The 19,639-nt window shown below is 44.4% G+C and overlaps 1 protein-coding gene across 1 annotated transcript in view; it reads left to right on the forward strand.

Moving 5' to 3' along the window:
• The window catches only part of acsl3a (acyl-CoA synthetase long chain family member 3a), a 36,399-nt gene extending 18,486 nt beyond the window's left edge, over positions 1-17,913 (forward strand). The window contains exons 6-15 of the mRNA XM_013136507.3: positions 2,718-2,868; positions 3,992-4,115; positions 4,234-4,305; positions 11,556-11,695; positions 11,844-12,016; positions 12,891-12,965; positions 13,459-13,647; positions 15,610-15,724; positions 15,971-16,128; positions 17,609-17,913. Of these exons, the coding sequence (XP_012991961.1) occupies positions 2,718-2,868; positions 3,992-4,115; positions 4,234-4,305; positions 11,556-11,695; positions 11,844-12,016; positions 12,891-12,965; positions 13,459-13,647; positions 15,610-15,724; positions 15,971-16,128; positions 17,609-17,766 (1,355 nt within the window). The 3' untranslated portion in view covers positions 17,767-17,913. The remainder of the gene's footprint in view (positions 1-2,717; positions 2,869-3,991; positions 4,116-4,233; positions 4,306-11,555; positions 11,696-11,843; positions 12,017-12,890; positions 12,966-13,458; positions 13,648-15,609; positions 15,725-15,970; positions 16,129-17,608) is intronic.
• Positions 17,914-19,639: the final 1,726 nt, after the last annotated feature.

Consider the following 19,639-nt stretch of genomic DNA (forward strand, 5'->3'; position numbering starts at 1 on the left):
CTTTGGAGGGAGCTGAAAGTCCATATTGCCCAGTGACAGCCCTGAAACCTGAAGGATCTGGAGAAGGTCTGTATGGAGGAGTGAGCCAAAATCCCTGCTGCAGTGTGTGCAAACCTGGTCAAGAACTACAGGAAACGAATGATCTCTGTAATTGCAAACAAATATTAAGTTCTGCTTTTCTGATGTATCAAATACTTATGTCATGCAATTAAATGCAACTGAATTACTTAAAAATCATATAATGTGATTTTCTGGATTTTTGTTTTAGATTCCATCACTCACAGTTGAAGAGTAAAAATGACAGACTTCTACATGCTTTGTAAGTGGGAAAACCTGCAAAATCGGCAGTGTATCAAATACTTGTTCTCCCCACTGTATATGCCCCTGCGGTTTAATGCAGAAGTTCAGCACTCTGTTAGTTGTCCCCTATGATGCACTAGAGCATGACAATGGGTCGGTCTCTGTCCTCGTGTGCCCATACAGATCTGGCACCGCATCATCATGTATACTTTGGCCTTTCTTACGAAGGCTGTAGTGTCAGATTGTGATCCTGATAGTATCATTCAGTTGTTTAAGAGCTCTGTGTTTACCCTGTAGACCCTGTTGGCCACTCCCACTGTCTCAGTGAATAGGGGGTCAATGGGGTGGATGATTAGGTCATGTGAATGAGGAAGTGGACACATCTGTGTCAGATTAAGGCCGGAGAGGAAGCGCTCTCCCTTCTTCCATCCTTTTCTCCAGCTGGTTACTAGTGCTGCACTGCTTGACCCCTAACCAGTAAAGTTGGTACTGCGAGTGCGGGCGTGTTTGTGTGCGTGTGTGTGAGTGTGTGTTTGTGTGTGTGTGTGTACCACTGGGATTAGGAGGGAGGGCCATGTTTATAGACACTTCTGTAAACTTCACATGAGCCCCCCCATCTATCTCTGTGTCCATGTTAACGTCAAAAGGGGCCCCACCTCGTGCACGTGGTAGACTCCATGTCACGTCCCTCTCCCCCTCTCTATTGGGTCCCCCACCCATGGACCCTTTGCAAAACAATTAAAAAACACGTCTTCATTTTCCACAAGGAGAACTAATAGGAAACTGCTGACTGTTATTTGATCTCTTCAAAACTAGAATCACCTCACTCTTTTCTACATTGTCACCATCCATATTGCATAAAATAATATTACTTCTGAGTGGCTTTTTGGAAAACCTAGAACAGATATATATTTATATGGTGATTTGGATAACTTAAGCCTGTAATGAGCTCACTGGAAGGAGATTCTTTATGGCAACTGAACAGCTGTCAGCAAGTTTAACCCACAGCCAAAATTCACTAGAGAGTCACAAGAGAGACATTCCCAACACAGTCCAGGAGAACAAAACAGACCAAACAAAGTCACAAAGAAGTAAACTATTTGAAACACTGGAAAGATTCAGCAGACTTACTAAGCAAGCTGTAATTCTACCATGCCATAAACAGAGTGCACAGTGGCAGAATTCTTCAACCCATTGACTGTTCCAAAATTAAGAAAAACCTTGATTATGTACACACTCTTTGATAATGTCCTTGCTATAGAGGTGTTGTTGGCAGACATGGCTCTCAGAAGAAGACAGGCTAAGTACCACTGCACACAAAATGAGATGGAATCGGAGCTGCACCTAGCCTCTTGCCAGAAATACAAAGACATATTTCCTATAGATCATACTGACCCACAAATAGTTCTAAACCCAATTAAATCTTGATAAACTCCCATATCTTTTAAGCAAAAGACAGCTCACAGCAGCAAGATTTGTGACCAGTTGCCACAAGGAAAAGGCAGCCAGTGGAGCACAAACAACATAACCAATATTAATCTCTTAATTTATTTTCCCCAATCATTAATTCTCAAACTATTTCCAAATTGTTATATCACTACATAAATACTATTTGAACACAATGCATTGTGTGTAATTTTTACTTCAATTGTTAGATTGTGTTTTTATTATCACATCTGAAAACATTGTTTTGTTCCATTTTCTTTGGCCAAGTAAACAGATGTTTCCCATGCCAATAAAGCCTTTAAATTGAAATTAAAATGACTTTGTGGGGAAAGAAAGGATAGGTCCATGGAGGAAAGGTCAACACAGAGAGGGAGAAGGGGCGGGTGAGAGTTTTCTTGGCAGTAACATCAGCTCTCAGACATATCTCTGTACTTATTGTGCCAAGAGGCTGACAGCCGTTTACTAAATGGTGTAGCAGTGTTTAATGTTTCACCTGACAGATTTTCCTGTCCGTCTATATTCCATTAGGAACTTTTCCATTCTTCTTCTACACTAGATATTCATCATTACTTGTGTATTTTATACTGCACTCCCTCCACCACAAGTTGTTTAATGACAAGGTATCTTCCCAGGACCTTGGCTTACCGACTTAACATTCTAGACTTTATAGCCTCACATGGATTGAACATCCTTGAATTTATATCCCAACATGGACTTTACATTCTAGATTGTATATCCTCATATAGACTTACCATTCTAGATGTTTATCCCAACATGAACTTAACATTCTTGACTTCATACCATCTCAGGGACGTAACATTCTAGATTTGACATCCTAACATGGATCCTCCATTGCCCTGACATTCATCGACTCGTATGAACTTCCATTTCCAACAACATGCTGATCCTACTGAGTATGAATAGTAACATGTTTTTATGCCATGAACTCATTTGTCTGTTTGTGTGTGCAGTGTCCAGTGATGGGAAACGCCCCGCCCCCTCTGACATCGCTGTCATCATGTATACCAGTGGCTCTACTGGCATTCCCAAGGGGGTGATGATCTCCCACAGCAACATAATCGCTGGCATCACCGGGATGGCAGAAAGGATACCCAACTTGGGGTAAGTCTCACTAATCTCCCAGCTTTCCTGACAATCGTACTGTCTCTAAACTCCTGGGGTTTTTAGCCACCTCCCTAAAACTGCAATTTACTACCAATATTTGTTGAAAGTCATACATTTCATTAATCAAACCAAAGCCACTAGTGGCTGAAAGCACATTCACAGCTCCTAGCTAGTTTCCAAAGTACACCGTCTTTAAGAAGATGGATTAAATGTTTACCCAGCCATTTTTTAATTCAACATCTCAGATGTATATTCCATAATTTCAGTTGTTGCTCTTTGACTGTTCTCAGCTGTGTAATAGGACGGTGATAAATAATTTGTCCCTTTTTTTTACAAAGAATTAAAGAAAACACTCCCAAGTGATCTATGGCAACAACTTCCTGATTGGGGCCCTGGTGTCAACTGAGTGTGTGCACAAATGTGCTTTAAGGCTGTGCTCTAGATACAAGCTGATACTGTACAGTCACTGTGTTTGTTACCACGACAACAGATGTGTTTCACTTAGTGTTCCTATCAAACCCTCTGCCCTCCCTCTCATACATTTCCCCAGAGAGCGGAGGGGAGGGAGAAGGGGAGGGTGCGACAGAGAGGGATAAATGTTAGAAGGGGGCAAGATCATTTTAATATTCCTGAGAATGGCATTTATTTCCGTAGGTTTTGTTCTTTGGTGTTTTACAGTGGTAGCCTTCCGACTCACTAAATCTAAGACGGTTCTCGTCATAACCGCAGCAGCAGAATTACCAGATGGCTTTGCGTTTTGTGTTTTTAAAGCAAATTGTTGCTGTATCAAAAGTAAAACCAAAACAAAACTTACCTTTAGGCATTTTTTCTGGATGGTTAAGTTCGGGGGTTAAGGTTCACTATATGCAGACAAAAAAATAACAGCGAGTGTCTAAGACTGGGATTGAGCATTTGCCCCTCAGTACTATCAGCAACCATCCACCATTTCCATTCACAATGCCGGAGAAGTCTACAAGCCGGCTAGAAAGTAATAGGGCCTTGGTCCAAACAGATAGGCCGAGCCCTTGTCTGACAGCAGTGTGAGGCATTTGCACAATCCGGACCGTCTATCTGTCCACCTTTCTGCCCGCCGTAATGTTTCCATGTTGTGTTGTGGCAGCGAGAACGACACCTACATCGGGTACCTCCCCCTGGCCCACGTGTTGGAGCTGAGCGCAGAGCTGGTGTGCGTGGCTCATGGCTGCCGAATCGGCTACTCCTCCCCGCAGACGCTAGCGGACCAGGTCAGGTCATGATGAGACAGGACATTACTGCACAGACACACATACAGCAGTGAATATGAATTTGCAGAACGTGCGCCAGTTTCCTAACTGTATCCTTTCCCCCTTTCTGTCTCGCCAGTCAACAAAGATAAAAAGAGGCAGCAAAGGAGACACCAGTGTTTTGCAGCCTACTCTCATGGCAGCTGTTCCGGTAAGAGACATGCTGAACATGTTGTGCATGTGGATCTCACTACTGTACAGACTGTTCAGTGCTCCCTCTCGCTCTTGGTCTTTCTCCCTTCTCTGTCTCTCCCAAATGTAATTCACATTTAGAGGGCCTCTTACGGCAGGTGAACAGTTGAAAGTGGAAAATAAGAAAGATTTAATAATAATATCTAATAATAAATGTAATAATAAGAATAAAGTGAAAGGAAAGAATTAGAAGTAAGCAAACATTAAATGGCATCAAATGTCTAATAAGAATGAAGGCATTTCAAATGCTGTATTATTAGCATATTACAAATTACATTTAACAGAAAAACAGTTAAATGTTAAATAAATATGGGTTATGTTAACAATGTTGTTTGTGGTCCACAGGTTGAATACTTTTTTATGGCAACAGGTCACAAACCTTTCTGCTGCCTGCCTGATCGCACATTGTAGTACTTTGCGTTGTAGTATGTGTCCACTGGAAGTCAAAACCACAACCCTGGCATTGTATGCATCACGATGTACCAGCACGTTGTAACTCAGTTTGTACAGCTGGTGCTTGCAATGCCAGGGTTGTGGTTTTGATGCCCAAAGGGGCCACTGTGAAAATGTATCCATGCACTACTGTGACTTGCTCTGGAAAAGAGCGTCTGCAAAGTTACTAAAATTTAAAAAAGTCATGGGAGCTACTGTTTGCAATGTTTTCAAATTCTTTGTGGGGCTGTATGATCTGTGGGAAAATATGTTTCTCTAGTCTGGTCATACATTTGGCAGGAGCTTATGAAGTGCAGATCTGCTTCTACCAGACTTATTGGGCAATGTGGACAAGGGTCTTCATAGGGCAGGCAGAAACTCTTTGTAGTAAGGCCATGCTTAGTCAGTCTGTACACAGTCAGTCTGTACACAGTCAGTCTGTACACACGTTTTTCTTTCATTTTGGTCCGGTGTTCTGTTTAGGTCATGGTAGCATTTCAATTTTCTATGTTTGGTTGATTTTTGTCCTCCCACTGTGTCAAATAGTTCTTAATTTGTTTTCTCATGATGTGGTTGGATCTAACTGTGTTGCTCTTCAGGGGCCCTGAGGGGACTGTTTGTGTCTACAAAGGACTAGAGGAGTCCACTAAGCCAGCTGGTCTTAGGACTCATTTTTAAAACACCAATGGTCCCAACTGAGCCCCAAGACAGCTGGCTTGTGAGGCTTTTCTCTAGGTTTATCTCGCTGTAGATGAAAGCTTTGTTATGGAAGGTTTGAGATCTGTTTTCCATAAACATTTAACAGCTCTTTTCAGGATTTTGATAATTAGCGGTTATAGTCCTAAATCTGCTCTTCATTCATTATCTCTTTCTATCACGTTCTCCCTTTCTTCACCTTTCATCTCATTTCTTTGTCTCGCTTCCTCTGTCTGTGGAACTGTCTGTTTCACTCTCTGAATTACAATGTCCGTCACACGCCCTCACTAGGGGTGGGTATTGGCAAGTATTAAATACATCATGATACATCACTCGATATCACGATACTTACTGAAGTGCTGAAGAAAACCTTAAATAATTTTAGGCTATATACAATGGGGAGAACAAGTATTTGATACACTGCCGATTTTGCAGGTTTTCCCACTTACAAAGCATGTAGAAGTCTATAATTTTTTATCATAGGTACTCTTCAACTGTGAGAGACGGAATCTAAAACAAAAATCCAGAAAATCACATTGAATGATTTTTTAAGTAATTAATTTGCATTTTATTGGATGACATAAGTATTTGATACATCAGAAAAGCAGAACTTAATATTTGGTACAGAAAGCTTTGTTTGCCATTACAGAGATCATACGTTTCCTGTAGTTCTTGACCAGGTTTGCACACACTGCAGCAGGGATTTTGGTCCACTCCTCCATACAGACCTTCTCCAGATCCTTCAGGTTTCGGGGCTGTCACTGGGCAATATGGACTTTCATATTTTTGTCTCATCAGACCACATGACCTTCTCCCATTCCTCCTCTGGATCATCCAGATGGTCATTAGCAAACTTCAGATGAGCCTGGACATGCGCTGGCTTGAGCTGGGGGACCTTGCGTGCGCTGCAGGATTTTAATCCATGACGGCGTAGTGTGTTACTAATGGTTTTCTTTGAGACTGTGGTCCCAGCTCTCTTCAGGTCATTGACCAGGTCCTGTCGTGTAGTTCTGGGCTGATCCCTCATCTTCCTCATGATCATTGATGCCCCACGAGGTGAGATCTTGCATGGTGCCCCAGACCGAGGGAGATTGACCATCATCTTGAACCTCTTCCATTTTCTAATATTTGCACCAACAGTTGTTGCTTTCTCACCAAGCTGCTTGCCTATTGTCCTGTAGCTCATCCCAGCCTTGTGCAGGTCTACAATTTTATCCCTGATGTCCTTACACAGCTCTGTGGTCTTGGCCATTGTGGAGAGGTTGGAGTCTGTTTGATTGAGTGTGTGGACAGGTGTCTTTTATACAGGTAACGAGTTCAAATAGGTGCAGTTAATACAGGTAATGAGTGGAGAACAGGAGGTGTTCTTAAAGAAAAACTAACAGGTCTGTGAGAGACGTAATTCTTACTGGTTGTTAGGTGATCAAATACTTATGTCATGCAATAACATGCTAATTATTTAAAAACCATATAATGTGATTTTCTGGATTTTTATTTTAGATTTCGTCTCTCACAGTTGAAGAGTACCTTTGATAAAAAATTACAGACCTCTACATGCTTTGTAAGTAGGAAAACCTGCAAAATCGGCAGTGTATCAAATACTTGTTCTCCCCACTGTACTTGAATAGAAAATATTTACATTTTATTCGCATCCACTAATTAAAAAAGAACCACTCAATTTGAAATGACTTAGAACTTCTAAATAGAATATCAAGGATTGACCTTCAGGACAGTTTAACCAGTCAACACAAAGACTTTAGAAGTGTACAGTTCTGAAAAGTACGTTCTTAGCGAAACCTCAAGCAACTTCATATGATTATTTTAATAAATAAAAGAGAAATTAAAATAACTTGAGCAGCAGCGTGTAATTTTGAAACTTCAGCTATGCTTAATTGTTGCATAGATCAACTTTAAACTCTGTATTATAATTATTTAGAGAAATTAAAACAACAAGTTAACTAGATACTGAATAAACTGCTACATATGAATTACTTTTGAGTGTCAAGATTGTTGTTCAGAAACAGTAATTGGTCAACATGCTCTGATGTGAGTGCACTCCTCTGTACAGTCACAATATCAATTTTAGAGATCAGACAATCAATACAATTTTGTGAAAAAACTATCACGATTCTACATTAAATTGTTGTATCGGCACTAAGCCTCACCCTGCATTACTCTGTTGTGATGCAGCATCAGTCAAAGAAGGGTGTGGGATCTAAAGGTGTGGGATCTAAGGGTGTGGGATCTAAGGGTGTGGGATCTAAGGGTGTGGGATCTAAAGGTGTGGGATCTAAGGGTGTGGGGTCTAAGGGTGTGGGATCTAAGGGTGTGGGATCTAAGGGTGTGGGATCTAAGGGTGTGGAATCTAAGGGTGTGGGATCTAAAGGTGTGGGATCTAAAGGTGTGGGATCTAAGGGTGTGGAATCTAAGGGTGTGGAATCTAAGGGTGTGGGATCTAAGGGTGTGGGATCTAAAGGTGTGGGATCTAAGGGTGTGGAATCTAAGGGTGTGGAATCTAAGGGTGTGGGATCTAAAGGTGTGGGATCTAAGGGTGTGGAATCTAAGGGTGTGGAATCTAAGGGTGTGGGATCTAAGGGTGTGGGATCTAAAGGTGTGGGATCTAAAGGTGTGGGATCTAAGGGTGTGGGATCTAAGGGTGTGGGATCTAAGGGTGTGGGATCTAAGGGTGTGGGATCTAAGGATGTGGGATCTAAGGGTGTGGGATCTAAGGGTGTGTGATCTAAGGATGTGGGACTTCAGGGTGTAGGACTTCAGGTTGTGGGACTTCAGGTTGTGGGACTTCAGGTTGTGGGACTTCAGGGTGTAGGACTTCAGGGTGTGGGATCTAAGGTTGTAGGACTTCGGGGTGTGGGACTTCAGGGTGTAGGACTTCGGGTGTGGGATCTAAGGGTGTGGCATCTAAAGGTGTAGGACTTCAGGTTGTGGGATCTAAAGGTGTAGGACTTCAGGTTGTGGGATCTAAAGGTGTAGGACTTCAGGTTGTGGGACTTCAAGCTGTATGTGCATCACCATTAGTAATTTCAACAGCACCGCCATTGTCCGGGGCCAAGGTCCCTGTCATCCACAACTCCACACCAGGTCAGAGTAAAGCCCTTAACATAGTCAATGTTTCTACCCTACCGTAAGACGTGCAGGTGTCAATTCCTCAAGTATATAACCCCAAGGAACTTGTATAGCTTCTACCTCCAGGCCATAAGCCTTAAACAAGGCTGCCAAGTGATTATTATACACACTCATCACATCTATTGCTTCTGTTGTTAATGTTTATTGCCTGCTGCAGCCTCTAGTTATTTTTACATAATGCATAACCTGTAAACAGGAAGTGGGGTTATTGTTTTATCTATCACTTATTCCATGTGTTAATACCTTTTATCTTTCTAATTTATTTCATTTTCTTTGGCATTTTTTGGAAAGTGGTTTGTAAGTAAGCCTTTTACTGTCAGTGAGTGGATACATTGACAGTTCAGCAGGTGTTATTACAGGGACAGCTAATTGCTTGTGTTTCCGGCTTACTGGCAACAAATGCTGCTTACAGTAGCCATGTCCACTACTTAATACCACACTGTGCCTCATTCCCTCACTCTTGTTCTCTTTCTCTCACCATGTGGTGAGTCATTCAGTGTATTCTCTCGCTATGCGGTGAGTCATTCAGAGCTCCACTTGACAATTCTCAATGTCATCGGTTTAGTTTTAGCGGGGCAGGACTCAACACGTGCAATTATTCATCACACTTGAAACGTGTGGGCTTTACAGAAACACTTATTTCACTTCATGCACATCCAACTGTTACCTGTGGCTGTGTGGCAGGTTCAGCTCTGCCCTTCCTAGCTATGGGGCACGTATTTTGGGAACAGCCATTAACCACAACATTGAAAACCATGTTAAAGGCATCCAGGAACATCAGTAATAACATATTATTTACAAATACATGGTGAATAATATGTTAGAGTATTTCCTCCCTTTCTTGGAACAATCCAGAACAAAAGGAATAAGACAGGTGATGGAAACGAACAGTGGTGAGACACACGGCAGCTTAAGTTAATGTCAGCCCATTCATTATTCTGGTGTAGATCGGTCCATTACTCTGGAAACCCCTGTGTACGGTCTCAGAACCAACCCCACTGGTCAACGCCCTCTCCCAGCCTCACAGACAGCACATTTGCATTGGGCTCACATATACAGTGCTACACAGAATATCTATGGATGTTATGCATGACACGTCTCAATGATTTATATCATTAATATCTATATCAACACCCTAGATGTCTCTTTGCATTTTGTTCTCTTTGGCTTTGAAACAAGTTCCGGGCGCAGACCCTTTTCCCGACTCCATTTTCAACCTGTTGTTTTTCATATTCATCCATGTTCAGACAAACGTTGCATTACCGCACCATTGTCCTCATCAATCACATCATTCACTTTCGGTCATTGACTTCTGAGGTGATTTTTGATTGCATTTGGATTGGTGTCCGAGTGGTTGGACAATAGAGCATTGAATCCATTAGTGACCTTGAGTTGTAGCGGGTTGTGTGCCACCAACGCATCCGTGTCAGTCACTAACAAAGTCCAGGACAGGAGGAGATCCCCGCCACTCACCTGCGGCGGTGACTCACGACTGCTAGTTTGGCGGTAATACGGTAGTGGTGAGTCATGTAGCGGATCGTGTTTCTCACTGCATCCTTCAGTTGTGACTATCCTCCAGGCTGAAAGCCTCTCTGTCTGTCTGTCTCTCTCTTTCTATCTGTCTCTGTCTCTCTTTGTCTGTATGTGTGTGAGACCTCATGCAGCTTTTCATCTGTGTTCCCCCTTGAGGGCCAGTGGGGTCAGAGGTCACATTGTCTGGAACCATTCACAGCTGGAAACAGAACGTGAGAAAGCACTGTGTGTTTTTACCCATCATAGACACACACACCTACACACACACACACACACACACACACACACAAACAGACAAACCGCTGACAGTACTGTGTAGTTTCCAGTGTGACATCACACTGCATGTGTCCCAGACCAACTTCCTCTACTACTCCAAGTCATACACAAAACACATCACACACACATACTATACAGACAAACAGACTCTCACACATGCCAGCTGTTTTTTATTGTGTTGTTCTTGGCCATGACCTTTACTCCATTAAAAGTTGGAAATCATTTGTGGAACTCACTGATGACTACAGCAATGTGTTCTGTGTTTTAGGACAAACTCTCCCAACCAAGTCACAAAGTCAGTGAAACACAAACACAGACTAGTCGCGCACACACACTCACACAGAGGGCCATCCTTGAAGACATGATAGAATCCCTGCCATTATCTGTTGCTGCATGGAATCTGAGATGTTAGGACAACTGAATGGTTCCTCCTCTCCTGCTTTCATCTCAGTGAGAGTGATGACGTCACTGGTTTCCATGCCCACAGGCATCATTTACAGTATGCCTCTCCATTCCACTGTTTACTGTCATCCATGGTTGTTTGATGACGGAATACTTTGGGTTGGTGAGATGTGGTCATTCAGTGCAGCTCCATTAGGACTTGGTATAGTTTCCATCCCCAGGACATGATCAGGTAGGGATCGGTGTCAGGGATCTGCTGCCTGCCTGTCTGCGTCTTGGATCTCCCAGCAGTCCCAGTTAACCCATTACTGAAGTGTACGTTTCCACTGTCTGTCCAGGAGGACGGCAGACAGTGTTAAGCAGTGTGTTTTGGTCAAATAAAGGCAGACAGTTCCAGAACTCACTGACCCAATCACCACACTCTGCACTCTCTCCCCGGGTTTGTCCGTCCTTTTATTCACCTCCTCTTCTGTACGTCCTTCTGACATAACTCGCTGGTTCAACGTTCGCCTATTCCACCCTTTTCCGATATTTTGGTCCGACATTTTATGCCATTGGATAGGAATGTGGTGAAAGACAGAGCAAGGATTTCTGCTGAAATAGCAGATGTTGGGATTCAAACCCACACCCCTGCAGTACACAGCTCAGACCACTGGGCCACCTTGTTCCTGGTTCTGTGTGGCTTCATACTTACCATTTGTCAAACCTCCCCCCTCTGTGCTACAGGAGATAATGGATCGTATCTATAAGAATGTGATGTCCAAGCTGGAGGAAATGAGCAGCCCTCAGAGGACTCTGTTCACTTTGGCCTACAACTACAAGCTGGAGCAGCTCTCCAAAGGACACAGCACACCCCTGTGTGACAAGTATGACAGTCAACACACACGCACACACAAATTGTATCCATTACATGCACAAACTCCCATACCCAAACAAACAAGATAGACACAGTTAATCCAAGGCGTATAAACATGAAGTTTCCTTTAAGATGAACTGATCCCCACCCCCATCCAGGCTGGTGTTTAAGAAGGTGCGGTCCCTGCTGGGGGGGAAGATCCGGGTGCTGCTGTCGGGCGGGGCGCCCCTCTCCGCCACCACCCAGCGCTTCATGAACGTGTGCTTCTGTTGTCCCGTGGGCCAGGGCTACGGCCTCACAGAGACCTGCGGAGCCGGCACCATTAGCGAGAGTAAGGGGGTGTATTTGTGTCAGGGGGTGTATTCAGTTCAAGGTGCATTTGCTGTCATCCCTTGAAATCAAGGTGTATTGGTTGCAATCCTTTCAAATCGCTGAGTATTTGTTGCCATCCATTAAAATCGAGGTGTAATTGTTGTCATCCCTTCATATCGAGGGGTATTTGTCATCCCTTCAAATCGAGGTGTATTGGTTGCTATGCCTTCAAATCGAGGGGTATTTGTTGTCATCCCTTCAAACCGAGGGGTATTTGTTGTCATCCCTTCAAACCGAGGGGTATTTGTTGTCATCCCTTCAAATCGAGGGGTATTTGTTGTCATCCCTTCAAATCGAGGTGTATTTGTTGTCATCCCTTCAAATCGAGGTGTATTTGTTGTCATCCCTTCAAATCAAGGGGTATTTGCTGTCATCCCTTTAAATCAAGGGGTATTTGTTGTATCTGCAGATCAGCAGATGTTATTGCAGGTGTCATGTGAAATGGCTATTTATCTCCAGTCATTGGTGTCACGTCAGCCACTGCTAGGGTATGGAGATTGTGGTGAGATGTGCAAATCGGCAAATGTTATTCTAAATGTTGGACAGCTGTGATATCATGTGATGTCTTATATTTGTTTTTTTAGATTGACTTGTAATGATGTAGACAGTGGATCTAGCGTGTAGACTTTCAACACCAGCTGGGTATAGGATGGGAGACCAAGACAGGCCCTAGCAAGGTTAACATGGTGAGAGCGGAAGGGTTGGTCAGGTTGCCATGGTAACAGATGGAGAGCCCAGCTGAGTTTGGTACATCAGTGCCACTGTGCATTAGGCCATGGTCTGTCCTTGCAGCTCGTGATGACTGTGTGTGTGTGTGTGTGTGTGTGTTTCAGTGTGGGACTACAGCACTGGGCGAGTTGGAGGACCACTCGTTTGTTCTGAAATCAAACTCAAGGACTGGGTGGAGGGTGAGTAACAGCCAAGGTGGAGGACTCTACATACGCACGCACACTTTCCCACACACACACACTCGCACGCACACTCACAAACACGCGCCCACCTTCGCGTACACACACACACGTGCACACTCACACACTCGCGCACACTCTCACACACACACACCCACACACACAATGTAGTTTAGTTTTCTAATCCATCCCACGTTACGTCTGCATGTTCCCCTGTCAGTAGGAGCGACGGGCAGAGTTTTAGAGAAAAGATAACTCCCATACGTCAAATGTCACCATGACCTTATAAGGAAGTAATTCAAATCACAACAAAACGGTTTCCTCTGTACACGCTAATCTATCATTTGTGTTCTAATCTAGTTTAGTTTATCTTAGCTTGACCACCAGAATAGAACACACTGGCTGTATTACATCCTCTCTGTTTTACGAGCCGCTGTACATGTCTGTCTATGTTCATCTTTATCTATACTTCTTTCACTGCTCGGCCCTCCAGGGGGCTACAGCAGCACAGACATGCCCAACCCACGAGGCGAGATCCTGATTGGAGGGCCCAATGTTACCATGGGTTACTACAAAAATGAGTCCAAGAACCAGGACTTCTTTGTGGACGACAATGGCCAGCGCTGGTTCTGTACTGGAGACATAGGAGAGATGCACCCGGACGGATGCCTGAAGATCATTGGTGAGGATCAGGGTGAACTTCCTCTTGATAGTCTCATTCTCGTTTCTGAATGAAGAGACTTAGGCTACGTTCCAGAGAGTTCCAGTTCACAGAGGTTACCATCCATCCATCATCTTCCGCTTATCCGGGGCCGGGTCGCGGGGGCAGCAGTCTAAGCAGGGATGCCCAGACTTCCCTCTCCCCAGACACTTCCTCTAGCTCTTCCGGGGGGACACCGAGGCATTCTCAGGCCAGGAAGGCGTTCCGGAGGCATCCGAAACAGATGCCCAAGCCACCTCAGCTGACCCCTCTCGATGTGGAGGAGCAGCGGCTCTACTCTGAGCTCCTCCCGGGTGACCGAGCTTCTCACCCTATCTCTAAGGGATCGCCCAGCCACCCTGCGGAGAAAGCTCATTTCGGCCGCCTGTATCCGGGATCTTGTCCTTTCGGTCATGACCCAAAGCTCATGACCATAGGTGAGAGTAGGAACGTAGATTGACTGGTAAATCGAGAGCTTCGCCTTGCGGCTCAGCTCTTTCTTCACCACGACAGGCCGATACATCGACTGCATTACTGCAGAAGCTGCACCGATCCTTCTGTCAATCTCCCGTTCCATCCTTCCCTCACTCGTGAACAAGACCCCTAGATACTTAAACTCCTCCACTTGAGGCAGGCACTCTCCACCAACCTGAAGTGGGCAAGCCACCCTTTTCCGACTGAGGACCATGGCCTCGGATTTGGAGGTGCTGATTTTCATCCCCACCGCTTCACACTCGGCTGCAAACCGTCCCAGTGCATGCTGAAGGTCCTGGTTAGAAGGGGCCAACACGACAACATCATCTGCAAAGAGCAGAGATGAAATTGTGTGGTCCCCAAACCTGACACCATCCGGCCCCTGGCTGCGCCTAGAAATTCTGTCCATAAAAATTACGAACAGAACCGGCGACAAAGGGCAGCCCTGCCGGAGTCCAACATGCACTGGGAACAAGTCTGACTTACTGCCGGCAATGCGGACCAAGCTCCTGCCTCGGTTGTACAGGGACCTGACAGCCCTTAGCAAAGGACCCAGGACCCCATATTCCCGAAGCACCCTCCACAAGATGCCGTGAGGGACACAGTCGAATGCCTTCTCCAAATCCACAAAACACATGTGGATTGGTTGGGCAAACTCCCATGAACCCTCCAACACCCCGTAGAGGGTATAGAGCTGGTCCAGTGTTCCATGGCCTGGACGAAAACCACACTGTTCCTCCTGAATCCGAGGTTCTACTATCGGCCGTATTCTCCTCTCCAGAACCCTGGCATAGACTTTCCCGGGGAGGCTGAGAAATGTGATCCCCCTATAGTTGTGTTCCAGAGGTTACCAAACAAGTTAAAATCTGTTTATCAGATATATGTTTTCATTTGGGCATGTCCATGTAGAGAGGTAGGTATAAAGTCTGATATGCGCCATCAAGATTAACAACATCAATATCAACATAAACGTCCATATTATCATCAACATCATGTCTAAACCACTACATTATCTAAACAACCCTGTATTGTTATATATCAGTCAGCCATTGCAGCTGTCAAGAGAACTGTACTTCCCCGGCCCCGCCGTCTTCCCCGGTACCGCCCGTCTTCCCCAGTACCGCCCGTCTTCCCCAGTACCGCCCGTCTTCCCCGGCACCGCCCGTCTACCCCGGTACCGCCCGTCTTCTCGGGTACCGCCTGTCTTCCCCAGTACCGCCCGTCTTCCCCGGTACCGCCCGTCTTCCCCAGTACCGCCCGTCTTTAGGGAATTCTCTTGAGCTGTGTTGACTTTAGTCTGCCAGAAAATCCTTCTAGACTTCTTTTTATCTAACTACATCTGTCTGTAAAAACACAGTGTCAAACGCAGTGGAAAATGTGTGCTGTTTCTACTCAAACCTAGGTTTTCCAAGTCCTACACACACACACACACACATCCAGACGTGTGACAGTGTGTCCGTTTGTCTACAGACCGTAAGAAGGACCTGGTGAAACTTCAGGCTGGAGAGTATGTGTCCCTGGGGAAGGTGGAGTCCATGCTGAAGAACTGTCCACTCATCGACAACATCTGTGCCTACGCCAACAGGTGAGTAAGCGTGTGTCCGTGAGTGAGAGCTTGTGAGAGTGTGTGTGTTTTAAGAGTCTGTGTGTTTATGTGCATGTGTGTGTTTGTGTGTAGAAGAGTTTGTGTGTGTGTTTACCATCACTAACCTCCTCACCAATGTGCCCCTAGTCACCCACAAGGTTCTCCTTATTTCCTGCTACTGTTCTCTGACCTGTATACTGAAAATAAACCTCCTGAACATAATCACTCCCCGGCCCTCTCCTGCAGCGATGAGACATACGTGATTGGCTTTGTGGTGCCCAATCAGAAGAACCTGCTGTTGCTGGCAGAGCAGTACTGCATCCGGGGTTCATTGGAGGAGCTGTGCAACAACAGCGCTATGGAGGAGGTGGTCCTTCAAGTAATCACAGAGGCCGCCCTGTCAGGTGGGAGATCAGCACTTTTATCCAGAGGTGTTGGGTTTTATACAGTACGAACAATTTCAAATGGTATACAATATGCACGTGTAAATATCTGGCAGGATTGTATTGGTATTATGGTGAATATTACACTTACCCTATTAGAGGAAAATATTTCCTTGTGATTACCTGCTCTTATTATATTGCTAACACCGGTGACATCCTGTCAGATCTCAGGTGTAGAGCTTAGGGTGTAGGGCTTAGGGTGTAGGACTTAGGGTGTAGGGCTTAGGGTGTAGGGCTTAGGGTGTAGGGCTTAGGGTGTAGGGCTTAGGGTGTAGGACTTAGGGTTTAGGGCTTAGGGTGTAGGGCTTAGGGTGTAGGACTTAGGGTGTAGGACTTAGGGTGTAGGACTTAGGGTTGGATTTGGAATTCGGACATATACCGATCATCCATAACATTATGACCACCTGCCTAATATTGTGTAGGTCCCCCTTTTGCCGCCAAAACAGCCCTGACCCATCAAGGCATTGAATCCACTAGACCCCTGAATGTGTGCTGTGGTATCTGGCACCAAGACGTTATCAGCAGATCCTTTAAATCCTGTAAGTTGCGGGGTGGGGCCTCCATGGATCAGACTTGTTTGTCCAGCACATCCCACAGATGCTCGATTTGATTGAGATCAGGGGAATTTGGAGGCCAAGTTAACACCCTGAACTCATTGTAGTGCTCCTCAAACCATTCATCAACCACTTTTGCTTTGTGGCAGGGTTCATAATCCTGCTGAAACAAAGTCCAGTGCCATCAGGGAATTCAATTGCTATAAATGGGTGCACATGGTCTGCAACAATGTTTAGGTAGGTGGAACGTGTCAAAGTAAAATCCACATGAATGACAGGACCCAAGGTTTCCCACCAGAACATTGCCCAAAGCATCACAGCCGCATACACAACAAACTGTGATGCACTGTATTCTGACACCTTTTTATCAGTACCAGCATTAACTTTTTCAGCGGTTTGAGCTATAGTAGCTTGTTTGTTGGATTGGAACACAAGGGCCAGCCTTCGCTCCCCACGTGCATCAATGAGCCCTATCGCTGGTTCAACCCCTTTTCCTTCCTTGGACCACTTATGATAGGTACTGACCACTGCAGACCAGAAATACCCCACAAGGGCCGCGGTTTTTGAGATGCTCAGACCCAGTCATCTAGCCATCACAATTTGGCCCTTGTCAAAGTCGCTCAGATCCTTACGCTTGCCCATTCTTCCTGCTTCTAACACATCTACTTTGAGGATAGAATGTTCACTTGCTCCCTAATAATATCATGGATAACGAGATTATCAGCGTTATTCACTTCACCTGTAAGTGGTCATAATGTTATGGCTGATCAGTGTAGATAAATGTTAGTAGACTGTAGAAGTCTTTATCACTTACTATTGGTAGTTGTTTTGGTTTTGGTCTCTGACTGGAGTTGTGATGCGTTTCCTATTTCTGTCTGTCCACATAGCCCAATTGGAGCGCTTTGAGATTCCCCGTAAGATCCGTCTGAGTCCTGACCCCTGGACCCCCGAGACGGGCCTGGTGACAGACGCCTTCAAGCTAAAACGGCAGCAGCTGAAGAGCAAGTACCAGGATGACATCGAGAGAATGTATGGTGGGAAGTAGGACCAGAGGAGAACGTCTCCAAGCACAGTGTCAACACCTGCTTCGTCCCTACTCTGACCTCCTCCCAGACTAGTCCCCAGAAGCACTTAATTACTTGAATCTACTCTGATCTCCTGAGACCAAAAAAAAAAAAAAACGAGATTGAGATAAATACAAAGACGGCAGGAAATTAGATATAAAAAAAGGAGGCTGTTTTGTTGCAATGTTCCTGCAAAATGTATTTTCCTAAACATTGTAATCAATAGAAAATAGTGTAGCTGTGAAAACCGTTGGAGAGAAGGATTCGTGAACTGAGACTACAGGGTGTTGTTGATTCACTACTGCCTTCACCCATGTTCATTCCAACTCTCGTCCTTTTCGGGGAGGATTTTTATCCAGATGAGTTATGAGACAGGACAGGTTGGTTATGTTGCCTGTTGAGCTCATGTCTGTTTGCTATTTATGTGTTGTTGACCATCAGTGCTCAATTTGTAAACTTTGAGGTCCCAGATGAAAAAGTGAAGGCGGACTCTGTAAATCTTTGGAAGGAACGAGGTGCCGGATGGAACAAACTATAACAGCAGCGCAGTGCTGAAATAATTGTGAAAAAGCCTCACGCACATGCTTGTAAATAAGTAGAAAAATCTATATAATGACCACCATGTCTTAACACATTCATTAACTGTCATCACTGCAAAACACTGGTCTATGCCCACCTTATTAAATGATGGGACTTAGACTGACAACCAAACTCATCTCTTATTATAATTCAACCATTGCACCCAATCCATAGATAAGCCTAGCTAAATACACCATATCATTAAAATTGTCATCAACACTACCACAGATTATTTAATAATTATTAAGTATAAAATAATCTGTGCTGGTCCCAATAGGTACTGGATAAGAGTCACCAAGTCCCGGATCCGGCACAAATTAAGCACTGTTGACCATAATTGAAGCACAAGCTCAGGTTGGTTTGAAAATGTTCTGTTTTAACCCTTTTCTGTTCACTCTGAGGGTTCAGGAATGCTAAGCCATGAGACTGACTTTAGCTGTGGTTCGATTATTTGTTTTTGTCATTTAACTTTCATTTTGTCTTTGGTTTCTTTGTGTTGGTTCCTGCTCTTCTTGTATTCTGTAATTTGTCTTGAGTCCTTATGGGAAGGTTTTCTGTCCAGGTTCCAAATCCAGGGCTCCTTAGTGGCTAATTCTCAGCTTTTCCTGAATCCAGCCAATCCAGAATCCAGGTTTTTTCTTTGTTTATTCTCTGTCATTTCAGAATCTTCTTCTGCCAGGAGACTCGTCCTATTTCCTGCAGGACAGGAAACAACCTAGCCGTTGTTGTTTCTTTTTGTTGTGGTTGTTGTGTTTTTTCCTGCTTAGTGAGAGGCTTTAGCACTGTGATTTCCATTAGATTCCCATCCTCCTATCTGATCCTACAAGCACTGAGTAAACAGGAGGTTCAAAATGGCTGGGTCAGTGAAATGTTAGTTTCTGCCCCTAGAAGAAAAACTGATTTTTTACACTACTGTATTTCAGAACTCTTTCCCTTGACATTGTAATATCAGTCCTGTTATGATTTGTGATAATGCAAATTGTCATAAATTCATAATGGTTCTAAGGCCGATGTACAGTGCAGTCTGGTATTGAGACAATGACATGTTTTGGTATTTTAGCTTTGTACTCCAGCACAACGGATTTGAAATGAAACAGTAACTTAGAGGTTAAAGTGACTGACTGTCAGGAAATGCTGCCCTTTTTATTCATTTTAGGGAATAGTAACTGGAGAAATTAACAATCTTAAATAAAGTTGTTATATTTGGTACTTGGCTTCAAGTCTTTCAGTGACGTCTGAAGCCTGCAATCCTTAGAAGTCACCTGGTTCTGGTTA

Source organism: Esox lucius, chromosome 1 (genome assembly GCF_011004845.1).
Source record: "Esox lucius isolate fEsoLuc1 chromosome 1, fEsoLuc1.pri, whole genome shotgun sequence".
NCBI lineage: Eukaryota > Metazoa > Chordata > Actinopteri > Esociformes > Esocidae > Esox > Esox lucius.